General features: G+C 41.7%; 1 protein-coding gene across 2 annotated transcripts in view; it reads right to left on the bottom strand.

Annotated features, from left to right (window-relative positions):
• LOC127415629 (fibronectin type III domain-containing protein 1-like) overlaps positions 1-24,180 on the bottom strand; it is a 66,308-nt gene that overhangs the window by 5,554 nt on the left and 36,574 nt on the right. For both annotated transcript variants that reach the window (XM_051654391.1, XM_051654392.1), the window contains 2 exons: positions 11,987-12,223; positions 9,528-9,636 (listed from right to left, as the gene is read on the bottom strand). In XM_051654391.1, the coding sequence (XP_051510351.1) occupies positions 9,528-9,636; positions 11,987-12,223 (346 nt within the window). The remainder of the gene's footprint in view (positions 1-9,527; positions 9,637-11,986; positions 12,224-24,180) is intronic.

Here is a 24,180-nt window from a genome sequence, read left to right as displayed (position 1 = left end):
AGGTTGCGTGTCAGAGAGCGTGAGCATGAGCATAACGCATCAAAAAGGAATTTTCAATCGGACAAAACCTCGCTGAGACCAATACCCTACTGCAGCCACTTAAATTTGACTCTGACATGTACTTTGCCTCAGAGAATAAATTAGACAAGTTAAGAAATTAAAAAGAGAACTCTGATAAAGTTCAAAGGGTTAAGTAATTACTAAGTGATTGATCGCAGCCTTCTGTTTCCCCACTGAGAGACTGTTCAGTAAGCTCACACTTCACTTGGTTTAACTTAGGACCCATTTAATGACATAAATTCAGCACTGCTGGATCAAATTAGCACAGCCACGTGGAAACTCTGACCAAAATAAAGAAAAAATTACCAGCAGAGGGAGGTTGGGTATGTGTGTGTGTGTGTGTGTGTGTGTGTGCAAGTTTGCTTATGTTTATGTGTGTGTTGTTTTCCTTGTCCTGTTGATCATAATTCTTTTCCACAAAATTGTGAAATGGATGAAAGTTTCAGTCTTGACATGGCATTCAAGTGGTTTGTTATTGTTGCTTTGACTTACAAGGAACTGTTCCCCATATTTATCAGAAAAGGGGAAGACTTTTTACCTAGCCAAGATCTAAAGATACCTGAAAGAGATAAAAAATTATTCATAAAATGTCATTAGCACTTTATGTGTGAATTATTAAATGTCAGTCACTGTGCTCAGCAGAGTCTATAATAACAGAGTCTTCTAAATGAATTCCAGAAGACAATGAAAATAACTTCATCCTCACATTCCACTCTTATGAACTAACCAAAATCTGACATCTCTAATGAGTGCATATGCATTCAAGTGTTTTTTAAAAGTAATGGAGTGCTTCTGCCTTTCTAGGAAAGCGAACACAACAAATGTCAATCAAACATGGACCGTTGCACACATCTGCATGTGTTTATGCACGCATATGTGCCGTAAAGCACCTAAGAGGGAATGCTGCCTATTGAAGAAAGACAACCCTGGTCGGTTTGATAGGCAGAGGATACTCCACATCTATTGGAAAAGTCTAGACAGCCCATAAATACTTATCTACTATGGCAAAGATTTGTTGGTAGGGGTTGTCTTGGTAAGCAACGTTTTATAGTGGTTCATGAGAGCAGTGGTCAACAGTATTTCTGTCTGGATCAAAGGCTGGCAGGCTCAGATGAGCCTACTGAGTCCCTTTTTTCGAACACATGTTCCACATGAGCCAGTTTCCACAGCGTGAAATAGCAGTTTCTAAAGCTCTTGTGAAAGCGATCTTATTCCTTAGTAAATGAAAAGCAAACTTGCTGGTGCCTCTGTAATTTTTAGAAGGTGACAGAAGGAGAAATAACTAGAAAGGGAGCAAAGACAAACCTTTTACACAGTTGAATAATTCTTCAGTAATATAATTTTGCATGGTCAAAGCCAGAAGCACCATGCCCATGCAGATGCCGATTTTTGAGCCATGTGGATTTTGAATGCAACTTCCAAAAGAAATAATTGCGTTTTCGATAATTGTAGGTAAAAAGTGTTTGTATAAAATGCTATGGCAGACATCACATAATAAGATGTCTAAATTTGGTCAGTCAAATTGAGTTGCACCTTCCGAAGGTCGTTTGCTTTAAACTAAAAAAAATGTTTTATCAACTACCCGTGTAACACAAAACAACACACGGTAACACTTTTGAATAAGGTTGCATTCACTAACATTTGTTTACTACATTAGTTAACATGAACTTATAATGAGCAATATTAGCACTTAGCACAGCACATAGTAATCGTCCTGGTTACTTGCGTAACCTCCATTCCCTGATGGAGGGAACGAGACGTTGTGTTGATGTAGTGACACTAGGGGTCACTCTTGGAAGCCCGAGACACCTCTGATCTTTGATAAAAGGCCAATGAAAATTGGCGAGTTTAATTTGCATGCCACTCCCCCGGACATACGGGTATAAAAGGAGCTGGTATGCAACCACTCATTCAGGTTTTATGCTGAGGAGCCGAGACAAGGTCCGGCCATTTCAGCGGGTAGTTCAGCGTTGTGGCAGGAGGGACACAACGTCTCGTTCCCTCCATCAGGGAACGGAGGTTACGCAAGTAACCAGGACATTCCCTATCTGTCACTCACTCGACGTTGTGTCGATGTAGTGACACTAGGGGTTCCTATACAAAACGCCGCAACTGGCTGAACTGTGTTACGTGAACTGGCGGTGTGTGATGGGCAGACAACTGTGTGCCTCATAGCCAGCACACCAGGCCGACACGTAACCTCCCCCAACATAGTTATGAGTGTCGAACGGCCCTTTGGGGACAAGTCGACTACCCAAAAGATAGAGACAGGCTAACCCAGTTGTGGCCTCTTTTCCCCTTCTTTTTTTCCACTCCCTAAAAAACAAGGGGGATTATCTGACTGGGCCACCAAGTCTAGTCGGGGGGTGTCCCTCCCAAGGGGAGGACACTACGGAGATCAAACCTCGCCCAAAGAGAGGGGGGATATTTAAGGGGGGATAACAACCTCTGGGTGGAAACCGGTTCCACCCAGAGGTTGTAGAACCTTGCAAAGGTGTTGGGTGTTGCCCAGCCCGCTGCTCTGCAAATGTCTGTTAGAGAGGCACCCCTGGCTAGGGCCCAGGAGGCCGCTACACCCCTGGTAGAATAGGCTCGTAGCCCTACCTGGGGCAGCACGTCCTGGGCGTGATATGCCATAGCTATGCCAGCCTCTGCTTGGAGACAGCACTTCCTTTCCGCTGTGCACCAAATCAGACAAAGAGCTGCTCAGAGATCCTAAAGCTCTGTGTGCAATCCAAATAGATGCGTAAAGCATGCACCAGACACAGCAACGACAGGGCTGGGTCTGCCTCCTCCTGGGGCAGCGCTTGCAGGTTCACCACCTGGTCCCTAAAAGGGGTCGTGGGAACCTTGGGCACATAGCCCGGTCGGGGTCGGGGTCTCAAGATCACGTGAGAGTAGCCCGGACCGAAAACCAGGCATGTTTCTCTGACAGAGAACGCTTGCAGGTCTCCTACACTCTTGAAGGAAGTGAGTGCAGTCAGGAGGGCAGTCTTCAAGGAGAGTGCCTTAAGCTTAGCTGACTGCAAAGGCTCAAAGGGGGCTCTCTGTAGACCCTGAAGAACTATAGAGAGGTGCTCTCTAGGAACCAGATGATCAGGTCGTGCTTCCCTAAGGACTTACCGTCCACTGTGTCGTGGTGTGCTGCTATAGCAGCAACGTGCACCTTCAAGGTGGAAGGGGACAGTCGCCCTTACAACCTCTCCTGCAGGAAGGAAAGCACCGATCCGACTGCGCATCTCTGTGGGTCCTCCCGTCGGGAAGAACAGCACTTAGCAAACAGACGCCACTTAAAGGCATACAGGCGCCTCATAGAGGGGGCCATAGCCTGAGTGATCATGTGCCTCGGTCAGGGCGTACCAGAGCGGGCAGGGGAGGATTCTTGGGGGGCGAACAGGTCTACCTGTGCCTGTCCGAATCGACTCCAAATCAGCTGGACCACCTGAGGGTGGAGTCTCCACTCTCCCCTGAGGGTAACCTGCCATGACAGTGCGTCTGCTGCAGTGTTGAGGTCGCCCGGGATGTGAGTGGCTCGCAGCGACTTGAAGTGCTGCTGACTCCAGAGGAGGAGACGGCGGGCGAGTTGTGAAATACAACGAGAGCGCAGACCGTCTTGGCAGTTGACATATGCTACTGTTGCTGTGTTGTCTATCCAAACTAACGTGCTTGCCCTGGATCAACGGCCGGAACCTCCGCAGGGCGAGCAGAATTGCCAACAACTTGAGGCAGTTGATGTGCCAACGCAGCCGCGGGCCCGTCCTTAAGCTGGCGGCTTTGTGCCCATTGCAAACAGTGCCCCAGCCCGTTTTGGAGGTGTCTGTCATGACCACGACGCGCCTGAAGACCTGCTCTAGGGGAACACCTGTCCGTAGAAATGAGAGGTCGGTCCAAGGGCTGAAGAGACAGTGATAGACCGGCGTGATGGCCACGCGAAGTGTCCCGCGGCGCCATGCCCATCTCGGGACTTGAGTATGAAGCCAGTGCTGAAGTGGTCTCATATGCATCAACCCGAGCGGGGTGGCCACCGCTGAGGATGCCATATGCCCCAGGAGCCTCTGAAAGAGTTTCAGTGGAACCGCTGTTTTCTGTTTGAAAGCCTTCAAACAGGTCAGCACCGACTGTGCACGCTCGTTCGTGAGGCGCGCTGTCAATGAGTCCAACTCCAAACCGAGAAAAGAGATGCTCTGAACCGGAAGGAGCTTGCTCTTTTCCCAGTTGACCCAAAGCCCTAATCGGCTGAGGTGCGAGAGCACCAAGTCGCTGTGTGCACACAACATGTCTCAAGAGTGAGCTAGGATTAGCCAATCGTCGAGATAGTTAAGAATGCGAATGCCCACTTCCCTTAACGGGGCAAGAGCTGCCTCTGTGACCTTCGCGAAGACGCGAGGGGACAAGGTCAGGCCAAAAGGGAGGACCTTGTACTGATATGCCTGACCCTCGAATGCAGACCGCAGGAAGGGTCTGTGTCGAGGTAGAATAGAGACATGTAAGTACACGTCCTTCAGGTCTACCGCCGCGAACTAATCTTGATGCCGGACGCTTGCTAGAATGTGTTTTTGCATCAGCATCTTGAACGGGAGTCTGTGTAAAGCCCAGTTCAGTACTCGCAGGTCCAAGATTGGCCTCAACCCACCGCCTTTTTTTGGTATGATGAAGTAGGGGCTGTAAAACCCCTTCTTCATCTCGGCCAGAGGGACAGGTTCTGTCGCACTCTACCGTAGGAGGGTGGCGATCTCCGCACACAAGGTAGCAGCGTTTTCTGGGGCGGAACTACCCTCGTGCAGTTCTTTTAGCGCCTTGGCTTGGTGGACCTGCAGGAGAGCCATGGCGTGCAGGGCAGAGGCGGCTTGTCCAGCAGCGCTGTAGGCTTTGGCTGTCAGGGACGACATGAACCTACAGGGCTTGGACGGGAGCTTTGGCCGTCCGTGCCAGGTGGCAGCGCTCTGCGGGCATAGGTGCACCGCGAGCATCTTATCCACCGGGGGAATTGCCGTATAGCCCCTGGCCGCCCCGCCATCGAGTGTAGTGAGGGCGGGGGAACTGAGAAATCGGGACCGGGCAGTAAAAGATGCCTTCCACGATTTTGTCAGCTCCTCGTGCACTTCCTGGAAGAAAGGCACTGGAGAGGGGCGCGGCTGCTTTTAGTGGCGCCGCGAGCCCAGGAACCAGCAAAAGACCTCTCAGGTAAAAGCAGAGGTGGTGGTGTATGTTTTATGATCAACAAATCCTGGTGTGATCAGAGGAACGTACATTCTATCAAGTCTTTCTGCTCTCCTGATCTGGAATTTCTCATGCTTCTGTGTCAACCATTCTGGCTACCGAAGGAATTTACAGCGGTCATTAGCACTGCTGTGTACATCCCGCCACAAGCCGACACAGACTGGGCACTCAAGTAACTGTATGAGATTATAAGCAAGCAGGAAACCATGCACCCTGAGGCCATGTTCATTGGGACTTTAACAAAGCCAATCTCAAATCAATCGCACCAAAATACCACCAACACATCAGTTTCAACACATGAGGGGACCGGGTTTTGGACCATTGCTACTCTCCCTTCTGGGATGGCTACAAATCCCTCCCCCACCCACCGTTTGGCAAATCGGACCACTCTTCCATACTGCTTCTGCCGCTTACAGGCAGAAACTGAAACAGGAAGCACCCACCCTCAGAATGATCCAGTACTGGTCGCACCATTCAGACTCTATGCTAAAAGACTGTTTTGATCACATGGACTGGGAGATGTTCCGGTCCGTCTCTGATGACGAAATCGAGGTTTACGCTGATAGCGTAATGTGTTTCATCAAAAAGTACATAGAGGATGTTGTTCCATCCAAAACAATACGGATCTACCTGAACCAAAAACCATGGATTAATAGCGACGTTCACGCGGCACTTAATGCACGGCCCTCCGCTTTTAATTCTGGGAATGCGGAGGAGCATAAACAAGCCAGTTATGCCCTCTGAAAATCTATGAGAGCAGCAAAACGCCAGTACAGGAACAAGATTGAAGGACAGTTTAACACCACCAACTCTATAAGCATGTGGCAGGAAATTAATATCATCACAGACTTTAAAGGGAATAAAAACTCCACCGTGAACACCGCTGCCTCTCTCCCGGATGAGCTAAATACTTTTTATGCACGGTTAGAGGGAAATAACACCGCCCTCGCAGAGAGAGCTCTCACGGCCGAAGCTACAGAGGTTAGTTCACTCTCCGTCTCTGTAGCGGATGTAACCCGATCGTTCCGACTCGGGAAGAGCTCGTCTAGGAATTTCACCATATCTCTGCCTTCTTCATGATCAGGAATTTTAGCAATTCGGATGTTATTTCGCCAGCTACGATTCTCCAAATCCTCCAGTTTTTCCCAAACGTGTTGTAAATCTGCCTTGGTCGCTAGCAGATTAGCAGCTAATTCCCTCTCCGATGACTCCAGATAATCTATACGTCTCTCGATTTCCCCGATTCTTGTAACCAACTCAGAGAATTTTGTTTCCATCGCCGTATTTGTTCAACGTATTACAGCAAGATCCTCTAAGTTAGCAACAACTTTCATCAGCATCACAGACATGCTTGTCAGTTGCCGCTGGATTTCTCCCGCCGCACCGTCCAAATCGAGTCCCTGGTTGCGGGCCTATCTGAGGTAACAGCTTGAGCACTAAGTGTCTTTTAATATCTCCAGAGCCTGAGAATTTTGAATTCTTTGCCATGTTGACTTCAAAGAACAGATATGTAGCAGGGTGTATCAAATCTTAACGGTTTATGACATAAAATAATTAAAAACTAGCAAAGTGCGCAGAGCTCATCGTTTACACGTCTGACCCTCGCATGATGTCACGTAACCTCCGCCTTTTTCTAAATTAACATTAACCACAGTTAATAAATTATGTTTTAAAATATTGTTCATTGTAAGTTCATGATACCTAATGTATTCTCTAATGTTAACAAACAGAACCTTATTGTGAAGTGTCACAGAACTAGCAAATGAAATTGACCTATATTACGTTTGGCTGCAGGTTTCCAGTGAAATGTTCAGCTGGGAGTGCCAAAAGTGAGTAAAATGGTGTTGTATTCAGATGAGGTTTTAAGGTGAATTTTAGATGGATGTTTTTAAAACATACCTCACTAAAACTTTTGCCTGAACTTAACCAATAGTGTTTTAAAATATAAATTAGACATTTAAAAAGACATCTTTACCAAATCAAAACCTAAACCTAAACATTATTGTTTTAAAATGCAGAAGCGATATGAAAAATCACATTCTCTGATGCGACCACCTCACTTCATGCTGCTTCTATGACTCTGTTGTGTCATGTGTCAGCTTGAGTTCATGGCTGGACTTGAACCACAGTCCTTCAAGTACAATGCTCTATCAGGTGAGCTACCGTGCAAGCTATTCATTCTGGAATAAGTGTATATATGCAGTTGGGTCTGTAATACAAGCATTAAAATGTATTGTTTTTCAAAAGATGTGTTTGAATAAAAGTGTGTCGATATCATAAAATAGCAGGGTCTGAGTAACAGAGAAAAAAATAAGTATTTATAAAGTCATTATCAGCCATTAAAGTCATGATTTGAGTGAAAGTGAATAAAACACACAGTTGTAGTAGTGCCTCTAGTGTTCATTTCACCTGGAAACTGCATGTAATTGTATCTGGAGACACGTATAACAAGTTTTGCAAAAATGTACAGTATATAAAGTCACGTTTTCACAATGAGACCAGGTTGCAACACAGAACACATTATTATCAAAATGTCAAAGCTCATTTTAATTGCAACTTCAGTTGCAATTTTGCTTGGATTATTGAAAAATGATGTTTATTTTAGGTCAGAATTAGAACCGGGTCCTTTACATGCCAAATTAAAATTTTACCAGTAGATTTATACATCTTACTCTTATACTGTATATGGAACTTCTAAAGTTCATGACACCAAATAGTCAAGACTAATTATATAATAGCCCACAGCTCCCATGACTTAACCTGTTACATGTTTGACAAATTAAAGCACATCTGATAACTTATCATGTCAGAGAAAGTTTGAGACTTTGCAAAAGATCTTTGGGAAAATTTACTTTACATCATTGCACTTACTGTAACTACTCCAAGACAATGTTGCACAACTTGACATAGAAAGATAAATGATGCATTCATATAAATGTACAGTATGTCATCTAAACAAACTGCAAATGATGCGTGTATGTGCATAGAGATGTAAGTCTTCCAGGATTTTATGGTTTTGCATACAAGAAACCCTCACACATAGCTTCCTAGCATGTAATTTCTTGGATTAAGCATGATTTAGAAGTGATCCCAAAAGATCTCTATTGAGCACTCTTTCCATTGATGACTTTGTAACTGAGCTTATACATAAAAATCTAAGAGCACAACTTTTTTGTAGTCAGTTTGATCAGTCACTGTGGACTACAGATGTACACCGATCAGCCGCAATATTAAAACCACCTGCCTAATATTGTGTAGGTCCACCTCGTACCGCAAAAACAGCACCAACCCGCATCTCAGAATAGCATTCTGAGATGATATTCTCACAACAATTGTACAGAGCGGTTATCTGAGTTACTAGACTTTGTCAGTTTTAACCAGTCTGGCCATTCTCTGTTGACCTCTCTCATCAACAAGGCGTTTCCGTCCACAGAACTGCTGTTCACTATATAATTTTTTGTTTTTGGCACCATTCTGAGTAAATTCTAGAGACTGTTGTGTGTGAAAATCCCAGGAGATCAGCAGTTACAGAAATACACAAACCAGCCCATCTGGCACCAACAATCATCCATGCGATTATCTAATCAGCCAATCGTGTGGCAGCAGTGCAGTGCATAAAATCATGCAGATATGGGTCAGGAGTTAATGTTAAGTTAATGTTCACATCAACCATCAGAATGGGGAAAAAATGTGATCTCAGTGATTTGGACCATGGCATGATTGTTGGTGCCAGACAAGGCTGGTTTGAGTATTTCTGTAACTGCTAATCTCCTGGGATTTTCACGCACAACAGTCTCTAAACAGTCTCTATTTACTTTGAATGGTGCCAAAAACAAAAAACATCCAGTGAGCTGCAGTTCTGTGGACAGAAATTATTTGTTGATGAGAGAGGTCAACAGAGAATGGCCAGACTGGTTCGAACTGACAAAGTCTACAGTAACTCAGAAAACCGCTCTGTACAATTGTGATGAGAAGAATAGCATCTCAGAATGCTATTCTGAGATGCGGGTTGGCACTGTTTTGGTGGTACGAGGGGGACCTACAAAATATTAGACAAGTGGTTTTACTGTTGTGGCTGATCGGTGTATAGGTGTGCAAGTACAAACAAGCAATCAAAGCCACCACTCAATCCCAGCATGTTAAAATCACATTAAAGTTACATTAGATTATTTGATGATGAAAACAGTTTGGTAGATTTTTGTATCCGTGTGCATGTGCATCCTATAGGAGAATGTGCTGGATCGCACCTGGAATTGGGCTTGAGGTTCTCAACAGGAAGGTGTGTTCCACTTGAGGGTCTGCTTGACCACCTGTTATTCAGGACGTCATCATAGGATGCACTGTGCACCATGTAGCCTATAAAAGAGCAGAGTAACAGAGAAGAATACACTAAATGTGAGACTTAAATAAATGATGCATTCTGGTGTATGTATAAGCAAAAAATGGTTACAGATGATGTTCCTTTGCAGGGATACCTCAATATAATCCAAGTTCCAAATTCATGTCATGGAAAGGTTAAACTTATGCCAAGACAGTGGGATGTATAAACTGTTCAGCATGTACATGTATTTTCCATCATTTAATATAACATAAAAGAGAAAGGCAGTGCAGAAACAGATCTACAGTATATGAAAAATAAAGGGAGGATGACTGAAAAAGAGTGAAGTAGGGAGGAAAAAAGATAAATTATTACAAGAACATGAGAGAGTAAGCCTGCTATCACATGCAGCCTATCTATTACATAACATAATAGGGCCTCTATAAGCGATTTCTGTTTTGCTAACTTCTGTCATTTTGCAAACTTGAATCACACACCCTCTCACCAAAACCCCACCCTTCACTCATCAAACCACAACATGCAAAATGTTTCACAAGCAGACAGAGTTTTTAATTGGCCATTTTTCTGACTGGCTAAAAAAGCATGGGCCATTCCCGAGTGGTTTTTATAAAAAAAAAAAACTTAAAGTGACAGCACTTTAAGTTGTAAACCTGCAATATTCAGCTGTTTGGTATGATTGTATAGAAATGACATGATAAGTAATTAAAAAAACAAAACAAAGAATAGACAAAACTTAAAGTCCTTAAGGTGCCAAAACATGGCTCCTTAAATCAAATCAGAAATTCGGATTTAGGCCTCAAAGTCTAACTTCATAAATTATAAATACATTTCTACTAGAAATATAGATACTAGTACTAATAATAAGTCAGCACCATACTTATTCAGATTTGAAAGTAATTCTCTATTCAGTAGGCATGCATTTCATAGTATACACATATGCTGCATGTGATATCCTAATGACAGACACAAAAAAATGGTAACCTAAAAAAATGTGCTTCAAATCAAAAATATTACTTCAACCTGAATACATTAGGTTACACCAATAAAATTAATTTTAAAGATTAGATAGGTATAAATAGCTCCTTGAGGTAATTGCAGGTTATCAATTTACCACTTTATACAGTGTAGGCCTATTACATCCAGAAAAACTTGTAAGAGCCTGAGCTTACTAGCTCAGCTACTACTGCCCAGTGTGCATTCGCTCCTGAACTTCTATTACATTTTTAAAAAACTGCAGTTATTTGGGAATGTCTAGTAAAATTTATTCATGAGCATCTGGACTTTATTTATCATGAACATTATTTTTCATGAGGTCTTTGTCAGTTGTCTGTTGGCAGGGATTCCCTGCATTTAAACATCCTAACATCACGTCATGACACTAACAACGGCTGTGGGAATTGCCTCCCTGTATATATAAATTGGGAACAGTGTTAGATGTAGTTTTGTGTTTAAAAAAGTGCACATTAAAATGAAACCCTGATTTAATTTTTACTGAAACAAGGCAGGTAGTTGGACATCTGATAACAATTCAGCATACTTAATTTTAAATAGCTGTATGTTGTGCACTGTATTGTATAGTTCTTTTAAAAATAACACAATACAGTATACACGGTATGTCCTGTGTAGTAAGCAGTTTGCAGTATGGCTACAGAGCATAAAAGTCAATTCTAATCTGATAATAGTCATATCACCTGCAGCCCGGTCAGTACCTGGATGGGTGACCTCCTGAGGAAAACTAAGGTTGCTGCTGGAAGAGCTTTTAGTAAGGCCAGCAGGAGTGCTCACCCTGTAGTCTATGCAAATCCTAATACCCCAGTATATTGATGGGGACATTATATTTAAAAAGGCACCGTCTTTTGGATTAGACGTTAAACCAAGGTCCTGACTCTCTGTGGTCATTATAAATCCCAGGGCACTTATCGTAGAAGACTAGGGGTGTAACCTAGGTGTCCTAGCCAAATACTACCCACTTATTGGACAGTTGTTTATTTTTTTTATATAATCACCTTAAACAGAATTGGATTGAAATAAGTATTATGTCTCTAAATAAATGTGATAATTTCCAGGATATTCATTATATTTACAACATTTTAAAAATGATTTAATATTAGATAAAATTGCCTCAAAATCAACCTTTAGACATTACATGCAATGATCTCATGGATCAGGAAAAGTTTTGCAGTGTATAGTGACAAACAGGTGTTTAGGAAAATGCTATGGGATTTTTTGTTGCTATTTAGTGTTTTGGGAGAAAATAAAATCAAAGGAGTCTTTTACCCCAGGGAGCCTTTAGCCCCGTTGTACCTTATAACTTGTTCTGTTCTGTTGATTGCAGTATACAGTAGGTCTTTTATACACCTCACTCACCTGACACCATGTCATCTTTCAATGGGCGTGCCCAGTCCAAAATAACAAAGGAGTGACAGCCCTCCATGGCAACCACAGTGACATTATGGGGCTTGTTCTTGGGTGGCTGCTTTTGATTGGATGACTGCTGGTCCTTGTCCAACAAGTCTGCCAAGACATCCACTTGCAGGTACTCTAGAGCCTCAGTCAGAGAGCAGGGAGCTCCAGGGTCCTTACGGACATAGTTTACATACGGAGCTGAGAGCAGGAGGTTGTGAGTTTAAAGGGGAAGAGGAGAAAGGGAAAAGATGTCAGTTAAAAAAAATAGAAAGTTTCTTGCCCTTACAAAAATCAAGAGTTCTGGCAAACTTGCCTGCAAATTCACCACAACTCATTATTTTCTCAGGCAAATGAGCTTTGTGGCAAACTATTCATTGTCACCAAAAATTTGCTGCAGGTTCAACACTTCTGGTGAAGAGCTGCAAACTTCTGGCAAACATCTGCGGCGAATCGCAAGCTCATTTGCATGTGAAAATAATGAGTGGGAAATTTGTAGCAAATTTGCAGATTTTATTTTTTGTAAAGGTATTTTTTAACATACATACAGTGTTATATGTACAGTGGCCCCAAAAAGTATTTGGACACTTTGTGATTTTGAAACATTAGTGGAACATGCCCATATAGTTAATTTGATAACCTACACCTGTGTTTACTCAGCTAGGACACCTTTGTCCGAAAATACTACTATATTTATATCAAAATTGCTTTCACATCTGTCAATTGTATTACAACTTGTACTACGAGGATTGGAAAACATGGACTTTCATTCAAATTGACGACAAATAACTTCAATTACTATTCAATAAACAGTACATTTCTGTTGTTTTTCATTTTGCATGTTGTTCTATTCTAAGAATGTACACAATCTCTGCTGGGGAATTAAGCTACAATTGTTGATACTTTGCTGTAGACTGTAGCTTTTTCCTGTTGGCTCGATGAAATCCTGTTATTTCTGTCATCCTACATAGTGCCAGCTGGATCCACAGCTGTGAACACTTCCCGATTGGGGCACAAGATTCACACCTGGAGCTAATCAAAAGCTCCATGTGATGCTGACCATGACACAGAACAAAAAACACACTTCTGATCATGTGCCTCAACCAAGAGTTACACTGCACTCGATTACGAGTGATAACCTAAAAGATTCAATACAATATGTGTGAGATGAATCTGGAAGAAGAAAGCATTGGAGGGGAGAAAAACTGAATAGTGAACAATAAGAAGAGACAAGATGCAGGTTTCAACATACTTAAACATATTGCTCAGGGCTGAATTTAGAGGTTCTTAAATACAATGGCAAATCACAAAGCAACAGCTACTGCATTCACACACCCAAAGAGAGTCGTATGCCAAGGTGGGAGCAAATACAACAAAGACGGTGGGGATCTGGAGAGCAGAAAACACTCTAACATATTAAATCCATAAATATGCAAGGAGACATCTGAGGTTCGGGCCAGGAGGAAGCAGCTCTCAACTGATTTCAGCACATTTATCTCATGTCGTTTTATCTAGCATTTCTTTCTTCATGTGTTTCTCTGTAGAAATAGCTTTCATATGTGTAAGTGTGTGTCTGTTGTGCAGTCCAAAGTCTGAAGTGTCAGGATTTATCACTGCATGCATTGAGGATGAGAGGTTTTACTGTAGAGCTGTGTTCTTGGTGTACCAGCAGAAGGTCTTTTTTGATATGAAGCTTGTTTTGGTGCTGCTTTTTTTTTTTTTTTAACAAAATTGCCCCTCTTCTCTTAACCAGTCAGTGGTTTGAATATGGGGGAATCTGTTATTTTATATTGATATCTGGATAACGTAATGATAATATAAGTTTTCCTGGTGAAATAAACACTAGGCACTACAACATAAACTTTTATTCTCTTTCCCACAAATCATGAGTTAATCATCAGGCTGATCATCAGTTCATGAACACGTACTTCTTGCTCTGTTCCTCACAAATGCAATCTTATATCAAAACACTTTTAGTATAGCGCATGCCTTGTAAGGCAATACATTTTAACATTTGCATTACATAACTACATTTACAAGCGTATTCAAGTGTGATCAACTTGCATGGTAGCTGAACTGTTAGACCAAGTTCAGCAGAGCACGTGAGTTGACAGGTGAGCCGAAAGGGTCGTAGAAACGCTTCCGCTCCCTGATGGCAAAAACAGAGAGAACGAGAAGGAGCTTCTTTCCACAGGCCATCCGTGTCCTGAACCAAGGACAACACCACACACTTGAAGCAATATACACTCTACATTATCATATTATTATATATCATTATTATACATCTACAACATCACCTCTATAACATTAGCCTGTTGCAGGTCAACATACTGCACAATTGCACTTTACCTTGCATGTACATATTGCCAGTCAACTGTTGTTGCTACCACCTCTACATTTGTCGTTATGCACTATTTCATATTCATATGCATACTTTGTACATACAGTATATTTTATATATTCTTTCTCCTATTTTATTGTGTATTTTATTGTGGTTTTTAATTGTGTTTTTTTACTTATATTTCTACTCCTTATCTATCTATCTATCTATATCTATATATATATATAATTTTATCGTAAACTGTAAAACTGTGGGGAGAAAAGTCGTACCAAAAATTTCACTACATGTTGTACTGTGTACGGTTATGTATGTGACCAATAAAATTTGAAACTTGAAACTAGAAGCACCATGAAATGACATAGTTGCTTCGGCAATTGCGTTTTTCATCTCACATTTAAGGGTGTTTTCACACTTGAGAACTCTTTAAAAGAACCAAACTAAGACCCCTTTATGTGGACCAAAAAGTGGACAGAGTGAAAACGGACCCGGTTCTCTTTGCATTCACACTGTCTAAGACCTTGTAAGTGGCTCAGATCTCTTTTTGGTCCACTTTACCAGTTACGGGGTCTCAGTCCTTTTTCCATTCACACTCTGTGTCATTTGTGGGACCGAGCCTATTTAAAAAATTTTTTTATTTATTATAATTATATGTAGAGCGGGACGTGGTCATGTGTCTGTCACTGGGGAGAGAGGAAACGGTAAGGACCATCACCTGGTGACTGTTAACACTAAACACCTGTGTCTCGTTTCAGTGACAACTGAAGAGAGAGAGAGTCAGGGACAAAGAAACCTGAAGTTGTGAAGCTAAAGTGTATATTCCATTGTGAAGCTAACGTGTATATTCTGTCATGAAGCTAAAGTTTATATTCTGTCGTGAAGTTGAAATGCCAGTGCTCTCTTGTGAAGCTGAAAAGCCAAAGACTGTGTTTGTTAGACTGAAAAACCATTAAAACTTGACTTACTGGACTGCCATCCCGCTTCCCGCTCCGTTTCTTATTCCTAGAACCTTTTACACTATTATTATTAGGGCTATATTTAATGTTAAGAGTACAAATATCTCTACGTACTAACTTAAAAGATAATATAAACATGTTTAATGCTCTCAAAATTAATAAGCAGCATAAGAACAAAATCCAACATGCAACCATGGTAGATTATTCTTATTAATGACAAACAAAAAGATAAATCACAATTTATGTTTAATCTACTGACAGCCTCAGGTTACTTCCATTAATAGAATACAATAAATATTCCTGTCGTAATTTCTTAACTTTCATGCGGCTTTCAAGGCATCCGGTTAAACCCTCGAATCTTCATTTGCACAGAACACTAAAGAAAGTTTGTTTTGTGTGCAGTTTACAATAGTTTTACTATGCTTCTCATGCTGTCATATTCATAGAAACAGAGCAAGTAGCTCCTCGCGTCTCTCCCGTGCTCGAATTGCCATTTTCTGAGTACGGGAACCTGTCAGGGCCAAACAGGTTTGGCATTACGCAAATGGGAAAATCTAGTGAGCCCGGAGTGCTTTTTGTTCACATTATTAGTGAACCGAACCAAAGGCTGCAAGCGAGCAGTACTCAGACCACCTCTCGAGTTGGTCTCGGCTTGTTTCTCTTTTAAGGGGTCTGAGATCGTTTGGAGTGTTCACATATGGGCCAAAAATCCCACGAACCATGCTCAGACCCCTGAAATAGACCAAGTGTGAAAACACCCTAAGACACTAGGTTTAGATTTAAGGTTTAGGGAAGGGATATCAATTTTGTTTATTTAAAAAATTTATAGAGCGTTACCCTAAAAAAACCTCATCTGTTTTTCCTCTCACATTTGCTTTCATGACACTATCGGTTAGGTTTAAGTTTATGATTTAGGGTAGGGATGTCAGTTTTGTTTATTTAAAACCTGATAGAGCATTAACATAATAAACCTCATTTGTTTTTCATCTTACATTTGCTTTCATAACACTATCGGTTAGGTTTAGGTTAGGGAGTTGGTTTTCTTGACTTAAAGCTCGATAGAGCACTAACCTTAAAAACCTCTGTTTGGGAACACATTTAACTCTCTTTAGTGCCACACAGTTGACATTTCACCTCGAAACAGCCACGATATGTAATGAACCATGTAATTTCATTTTGCAAAAATTTTGCCACAGTCACATCATGTTAATGAGATCAGGCTGACTTTGGTGCTTTGCACAACAAGAGCTGAACTTCCTGCTTTACTTTATCATAGATCCATAGAAGTAGTGAAGAGCACAGGCATGTCAGTGTGAGTAAAAAATGACATTTGAGAATAGTGTACCTTGGTTGCAGTGTGTTTCTCAATACACAAAAACTCTTGCAGTCTAGTGGTCAATCCCAAGAACATTAATATGAAAAATTTAATGATTCTTGGTGTTAGCCTATTGACACAATTTCATGAGATAAAATATCACGATACTTTGAAATATCTATATAATTTTATCCTACCTCTACAGTACTCTAGACCCAGTGATAATGATTCCCTCAGTACTTATGATTGCTTGAAATGCTTGTCTTCCCTCTTAGCACAGCTCCACTGGCTCCATCTTGCTAATACTTCAGAGGACTGCAGAGATGGTGCTTGCCAGCTCCCTCAACCCACTGTTACTGTGGTTTTAACCACATCTTCTTCCACAGATATCAGCTTTACTGTGCCAAATCCTGTAGCACTGAATGTAACATGTAGTATTTCTATAAAGGCAGGCATGTACAGCTTGGTTTCTAGGCTCTTTCAATCATACTGGAATATTTGAAAAGTTTGGTGGTGCTTCTGGCTCCAGTGGTCTCAGTGGTGCTGATATCTCCATTTCCTTACATAGCCCTGCTGGGCATAGCCATTTTCTAATACCGCTGAATAAATGCATTACAATCAACAACCTTGTGATCATTGAGGGCCTCCCTCATTAAACAATGAAGAGTTGGCTTATACTATTTTTTTCATTCTTATGGTGTTTTCCTATGTTTCCAGCCAGAGCGGCTGATGTCACGGCTCTGCCAAAACAAGCACATTAGAGGAACCATGAAACAGTAGGAGCTCTTGGATTGTTGGCTAATTGTCAAAAAACAGAACTCAGGTCAGTACAAACCCTGTCTTGTCATAAGTATAAAAGAATCCTAGTAATACGTGAAACAAATAACTAAATCAGTGAAACCTGACAGTTGTTTTTCATACTGGGCACATACAGTTGATGTCAGAAGTTTACATGCACTTAGTTTGAAGTCATTAAAACACATTTTTTAACCAATCCACATATTTAATATTAGCAAACTAGTTGTTATGGAAATCTACTTTGTGCATGACACGAGTAATTTTTCCAATAATTTTTTTACAGACAGATTGTTTCACTTTTAATTGACTATATCACAATTCCAGTGGGTCAGAAGTTTATATGCAATAAGTTAACTGTGCTTTTAAGCAGCTTGGAAAATTCTGAAAATTATGTCAAGCCTTTAAACAATTAGACAATTAGCTTCTGATAGGAGGTGTACTGAAGTGGAGGTGTACCTGTGAAACTTAGTGCCTCTTTGCTTGACATCATGTGAAAATCAAAAACAATTGTGGACCTCCACAAGTCTAGTTCATCCTTGGGAGCAATTTCCAAATGCCTCAAGGTACGACGTTCATCTGTACAAACAATAGTACGCAAGTATAAACACCATGGGACCACATAGCCATCATACCGCTCGGAAGGAGATGCATTCTGTCTCCTAGAGATGAACGTAGTTTGGTGCAACAAGTGCAAATAAATCCCAGAACAACAGCAATGGACCTTGCGAAGATGCTGGAGGAAACAGGTAGACAAGTATCTATATCCACAGTAAAACAAGTCCTATATCGACATAACATGAAAGGCTGCTCAGTAAGGAAGAAACCACTGCTCCAAAACCAGCATAAAAAATCCTGACTATAGTTTGCAAGTGCACATGGGTAAAAAGATCTTATTTTTTGGGGAAATGTCCTCTGGTCTAATGAAAAAAATTGAACTGTTTGGCCATAATGACCATTGTTATGTTTGGAGGAAAAAGGGTGAGGCTTGCAAGCAGAAGAACACCATCCCAACCGTGAAGCATGGGGGTGGCAGCATCATGTTGTGGGGGTGCTTTGTTGCAGGAGAGACTGGTGCACTTCACAAAATAGATGGCATCATGAGGAAGGAAAATGATGTGGATATATTGAATCAACATCTCAATATATCAGCCAGGAAGTTAGAGACCGGTCACAAATGGGTCTTCCAAATGGACAATGACCACAAGCATACCTCCAAAGTTGTGGCAAAATGGCTTAAGGACAAAAAAGTCAAGGTATTGGAGTGGCCATCACAAAGCCCTGACCTCAATCCGAAAGAAAATTTGTGGGCAGATCTGAAAAAGCATGTGCGAGCAAGGAGACCTACGAGCCTGACTCAGTTACACCAGTTCTGTCTGAAGAAATGGGCCAAAATTCCAACAACTTCTTGTGAGAAACTTGGGGAAGGCTACCCAAAAAGATTGACCAAAGTTAAACAATTTAAAGGCAATACTACCAAATACTATCAAAATGTATGTAAACTTCTTACCCACTGGGAATGTGATGAAAGAAATAAAAGCTGAAATAAATCATTCTCTCTACTATTATTCTGACATTTCACATTCTTAAAATAAAGTAGTGATCCTAACTGACCTAAGACAGGGAATGTTTTCTACGATTAAATGTTAGGAATTGTGAAAAACTGAGTTTAAATGTATTTGGCTAAGGTGTATGTAAACTTCTGACTTCAACTGTATGCTGCGAATCCGAGTGAGATTGTTTCTGCCACCCACCGCAGCAAAGGTCTGGTTTCAGACTCACCCATGATTCTATCGAACCCCTGTGCTTTTCCGACATAAACTTGCATCCTCACAAACATGCACATGATGGAGAACACAATGCAGGTGGCTATATTTGTGTGTTTTTTCTTAATTCTGTGCCATTATGCGCACCAGCATGTGAACGATGTTTGCGTCTCTGTTTATCGCATGCTGTAATTCAGCAGATGTGTGTTGCAAGCAGTGCATTTGCAGTCCTGCTTATGTTGCATGCTCACTCAGGCACATATCAGCTCACCCCTTCAGTGTCCCACAACATTCCCCTGCCACTCATAGTGCACGTGTTTCTGTGCAGTTGATGATGTCATCAATCATGCTTAAATCGGCAAAAACACATGCGCTAGTTATTTTACTTCCTGAACAAGTGTGGACCGAAGTCTCACTCATGTGAACCGTGCCACAGTTCCATTGCAACTGAACTCAGACCACCTCCTACTCCCTCATACTCCCTGTGTAAATTCTGTGGTAAAAAAGTTATTCAGTCAGATTAGAACTGGCAAGTTCAGATAGCATTTAGCATTTTTGTGTAAAATATGCATCAGATGGTCAATTAACAGACTGTGGGCGGTCTGTGAACAAGCTGTCTCTGAGTCAAAGCTTAACCAAACCTAGAGGAGAAGGGAGAAGTGAAGAGAAAAAAAGGAAAGATGAATATCCAAGTCCATTATTCTTTTGTTACATGCCTCTGACATCAGTCAAGAAGCCTGTGCTTAGTTGTGGTAGATAAGCTGAGCAGATACTGAGATCTTATGACAATAGCAAACCATACTTCTCTACTGCATATGCAGTACTTTAAAGAGTCAGTAAGGGGCAGAAATAAATGTGTAATGTGTAATGCTCCAGCTCAGCATAACCAATTCTGAATCTCAGAAAATCAAATTGTGCTACTGGCAAAGGCTTTGCACACAAACTGGACAAGAAACAAAGTTCCAAAGCAAGGTGTAAAACTTTTGGGGATTTGGGTTTGTAAAGATGGACTCAGCTAAACTTGATGTAAATGAATTCATACTGAACTTGAAAAAGTTTTACTAGAGTCAGCTAGCACACAGTGAAGCAAAATGGAAGGTTTATTTTTCACATATTATAATATGTGACATGTTCATTGCTGTAGTATGCCTACTTGTACAAGGGAAGACGTTCTTTATTGAAGTGGCCAAAACTGATTTATATGCTGTTGCCTAACACTCCAATTCTGCCTTGGATGGTAGCATAGTATCATGTCGTGACTACGCTAATCCTAAAGCTTACGTTGTGATTCACACTGCTGAGTGGAACACACTTGCAATATTTGTGAATAGGCTGGAGCAACATCCAAATAGATGTGGAATGAAATAAATCTGGGATTCTTTCTGTCTCATTTTTCTTATTCATGCACACACCTTTATCTCACTCACTCACTCACACACACACACACACACACACACACACACACTTCTTCGGTTGACCATCGAAATCCGATGATGATGTCCACTCATTTAACGGTGAGATCTTTGATGGCTGAACAGTCCTATACTGGACCCACAAGCTTTATTGCAGGTGGGGCATATATATGTGGTAGTAGTGGTGGTAGTGATGGCAACCATGGCTGTGTGTCTCCAAGCTCTCTCCTGTTGTCTTCTGGTTGTCCTCTCCATCTCCAGCATATGAGCCCCATCCCTACAAAGCTGTCGCCAGATGGTATGATCAGCAGCAACATACTCCAGGTCCTTGGGTCTGATCTTACACTTCCTCAAGGCAGTCTTCATTTGATCCTTATAGCACTTCTTCGGCCCTCCAGCTGAGCGTCGACCATGATGTAGCTGGCCATATAGCACTCTGCGGGGTAGCCGACATGGGGGCATCCTTATCACATGGCCCAGCCACTGCAGCTGGCGCTGGGTGATCATGGCCTCAATACTTCTGCAGTTGGTCTTTACAAGTATTACAGTGTGAGGCATACGCTCACGCCATGTAATTCCCAGAATGCGCAGAAGGCATCTGATGTGGAAGTGCTCTAAGGACTTAACGTGACAGCTGTAGGTTACCCAAGCTTCACAGCTATAGAGGAGGGTGGTGACACAGACCGCTTGGTATACAATGACCTTTGTGGATGGATGAAGGCTGTTGTTCTCAAATACTCTCTGCCAAAATCTCCCAAAGGCAGATGAGGCCTGTTTAATCCAGCTCTGGATATCGTTGTCGATGCTGCTATCCTCTGCGAGAATACTCCCCAGATATTTTAAGGATGGCACTACTGACAGCTGTTCACCGCCAACAGTGAAGGGAGTTAGAGTGGATGGGACACTGGTACTCCATTGGCAAACCACTTCTGTCTTGGTGGTGCTGACAGTCAGCCCCATCCTGCTGTACGCTCTCACCACCACAGCAAGGATGGACTGGAGATTTTCCGGAGTATGGGCCACAAAAGCACAGTTGTCTGCATACTGCAGCTCCAGGACTCGCTCTCTACAGAGTTTAGTGGTTGTGTGGAGCCTTCTAATGTTAAAGAGATTGCCATCTAGTCTGAAGTCCATTGCCACACCACTGCTGTTCTCAATCTTGTTGTGGAGAACCTTGGTAACACACAAGAGGAAGATGTTAAAGAGCACTGGCGCTAGCACACACCCCTGCCTCACCCCTGTGCGTACAAGGAAGGGCTCAGAGTTTTGTCCACTGATGGTCACCCGAGCAGTCATCCCATCGTGGAACTGGCGGAGGATGTTAACAAATTTATTGGGATAGCCAAACCTGAGGAGGACATCCCATAAGAGCTCTCTTTGCACAATGTCATAATCTTTGGAGAGGTCGACAAAGGCCATAAAAAGGTCCTGATGTTGCTCCCGGCACTTTTCCTGAAGCTGCCGGGCTGTGAAAATCATGTCGACCGTACTCCTGTTCCTCCGAAATCCACACTGTGATTCAGGCAACATTGACTCAGTGATGTTACTGATGAGTCTCTGAAGCAACACCCTAGCCAGGACCTTACCAGCAACAGAAAGAAGTGATATGTCCCTACTTGTTCTTATAAATGACAACAATGTTTGCATCTCTCCATTGTTGTGGGATGTTCTCATCAGTCCAGGCCTTAGTAATGTACTGGTAGAGGGTGCACATACACATGTACCCTTCCTCCTTTAGTAGCTCAGCAGGGATATTATCTGCGCCAGGGGACTTGTTGTTCTTAAGGGAACGGACAGCTGACAGAACCTCCTGGAAGGTTGGTGTTAGACTGAGGTCATGGGTGGAAGGGTGTTCAGGCAGTTTGTCCAGGATGGTGGAGTCTGCATCTGAGTCCTGATTAAGCAGGGTGTCAAAGCACACACACATACACACACACACACACACACACACACACACACACACACACACACACACACGTTGGTGCAGCTATCGTTATGAGGACTCTCCATAGACATAATGATTTTTATACTGTACGACCTATAGATTCTATCCCCTAACCCTACCCCTAAACCTAACCCTCACAAAAAACTTTCTGAATTTTTACATTTTCAATAAAACATCATTTAGTATGTTTTTTAAGTGATTTGAATTATGGGGATACTAGAAATGTCCTCATAAACCACATTTATAGCATAATACCCTTGTAATTACCAGTTTGTAACCTCGTAAACCACTTAAACATTTGGACATTTGGTCCCCACAATGTAGGATAAACATGCACACACACACACACACACACACACACACACAGAGTCTGACAGTAGGCTATTCGGGAACGAAGCCCAAAGCCACAGACATTCAGGCATTATTTAAAGAGCCAAGTTTAAATACTTTCTCTCAGGCATTCTGAAGAATTTCCTACAGAATCTGCCCACATGAAAGAACCTTAGTCTTTAAAGCCTGTAAAGTCAATGGCCTCTTAAATCGCCTCAACCAACAAATGTTAAGTTGTCTTAATTGCAGACCTGAGAGTAGACAAGGTTATTTGCACTTAACTTCCTGAGACCCGAGCGTGATTCCTGTGTGCATTTTCCATTGCCCATTTTGATTTATAACTAGTAGCACCTAATACATTTGCAATAAAATCAAAAAAATAAAATAATAATAATTCCAGCATCATCCAATCACTGCCAACCATGTTAAAATAAAATGATATATTATAAACTCTGAATCTATGTACTGATTATCATTGTCCCATGTCTGCCAAACATGTTGAGTAGTCCAAACATCATCTGCAGCCTGAAACTTAACTTTTGGTCAGATATTATGAGTGAATGCACTTAGCTGCATAGGAAAGCTATAGGATGCTCCCTTGCTCTCTATTTAGTGAATGACTTAACCGCCAGTGTGCTGTCTCTCTGCACTGGTCCCAGAACAATTCGAAATTCACCTTATTTTCATCCTAACTCCATATAATGCCTCTGAAAGCAAAAATGTTCAGCTTTTGTATTAACCTATTGATTCTCATTATGATAATGCACAGTAAATATAGGATTTCTAAGGAAAAATAGCGCTATTGTACATTATAGTGTACATTGTTTTTAGTAGTGTGGCGTTTCGCAATAAATCGCTAAAATATAAAAAATGGCATTTTGGATGAAACTACACACTCTAATCATATGACTCAAACACTTTTCAATGTAAAAACTTAATTAGGTTTCTTAGTTTTGTTGGCATTTCTCACATAGTGTTCTGAACTGAGATCGGTTTAAATTAATTTAAATTATGCGTTGCATAAAGCGAAGCTAAAATACAACGTCCACGCATGTGTACGCGGGGTCGCACAAGGATATGTAAGAGACCAGAGACCATGATATGACCTTTTAAAAGTAGAAGGGATATTTATAGTAACAATATCCAAGTTCTTGTCTTTTGTCTTATCCCTCCTTACCTCTTTATTTACAATTACACATTTACAAGAAACCTCTTGTTATGGCAAAATTTTAACAACTATCCTGGAAGTCAAATCCATTCAAAGTTCATTAAGCAGACATTTTTATCTTAAGCAACCTACA

The sequence above is a fragment of the Myxocyprinus asiaticus genome, chromosome 25 (genome assembly GCF_019703515.2).
Source record: "Myxocyprinus asiaticus isolate MX2 ecotype Aquarium Trade chromosome 25, UBuf_Myxa_2, whole genome shotgun sequence".
NCBI classification, from domain to species: Eukaryota; Metazoa; Chordata; class Actinopteri; order Cypriniformes; family Catostomidae; genus Myxocyprinus; species Myxocyprinus asiaticus.
This window is presented reverse-complemented; position numbering and strand designations above follow the sequence as displayed.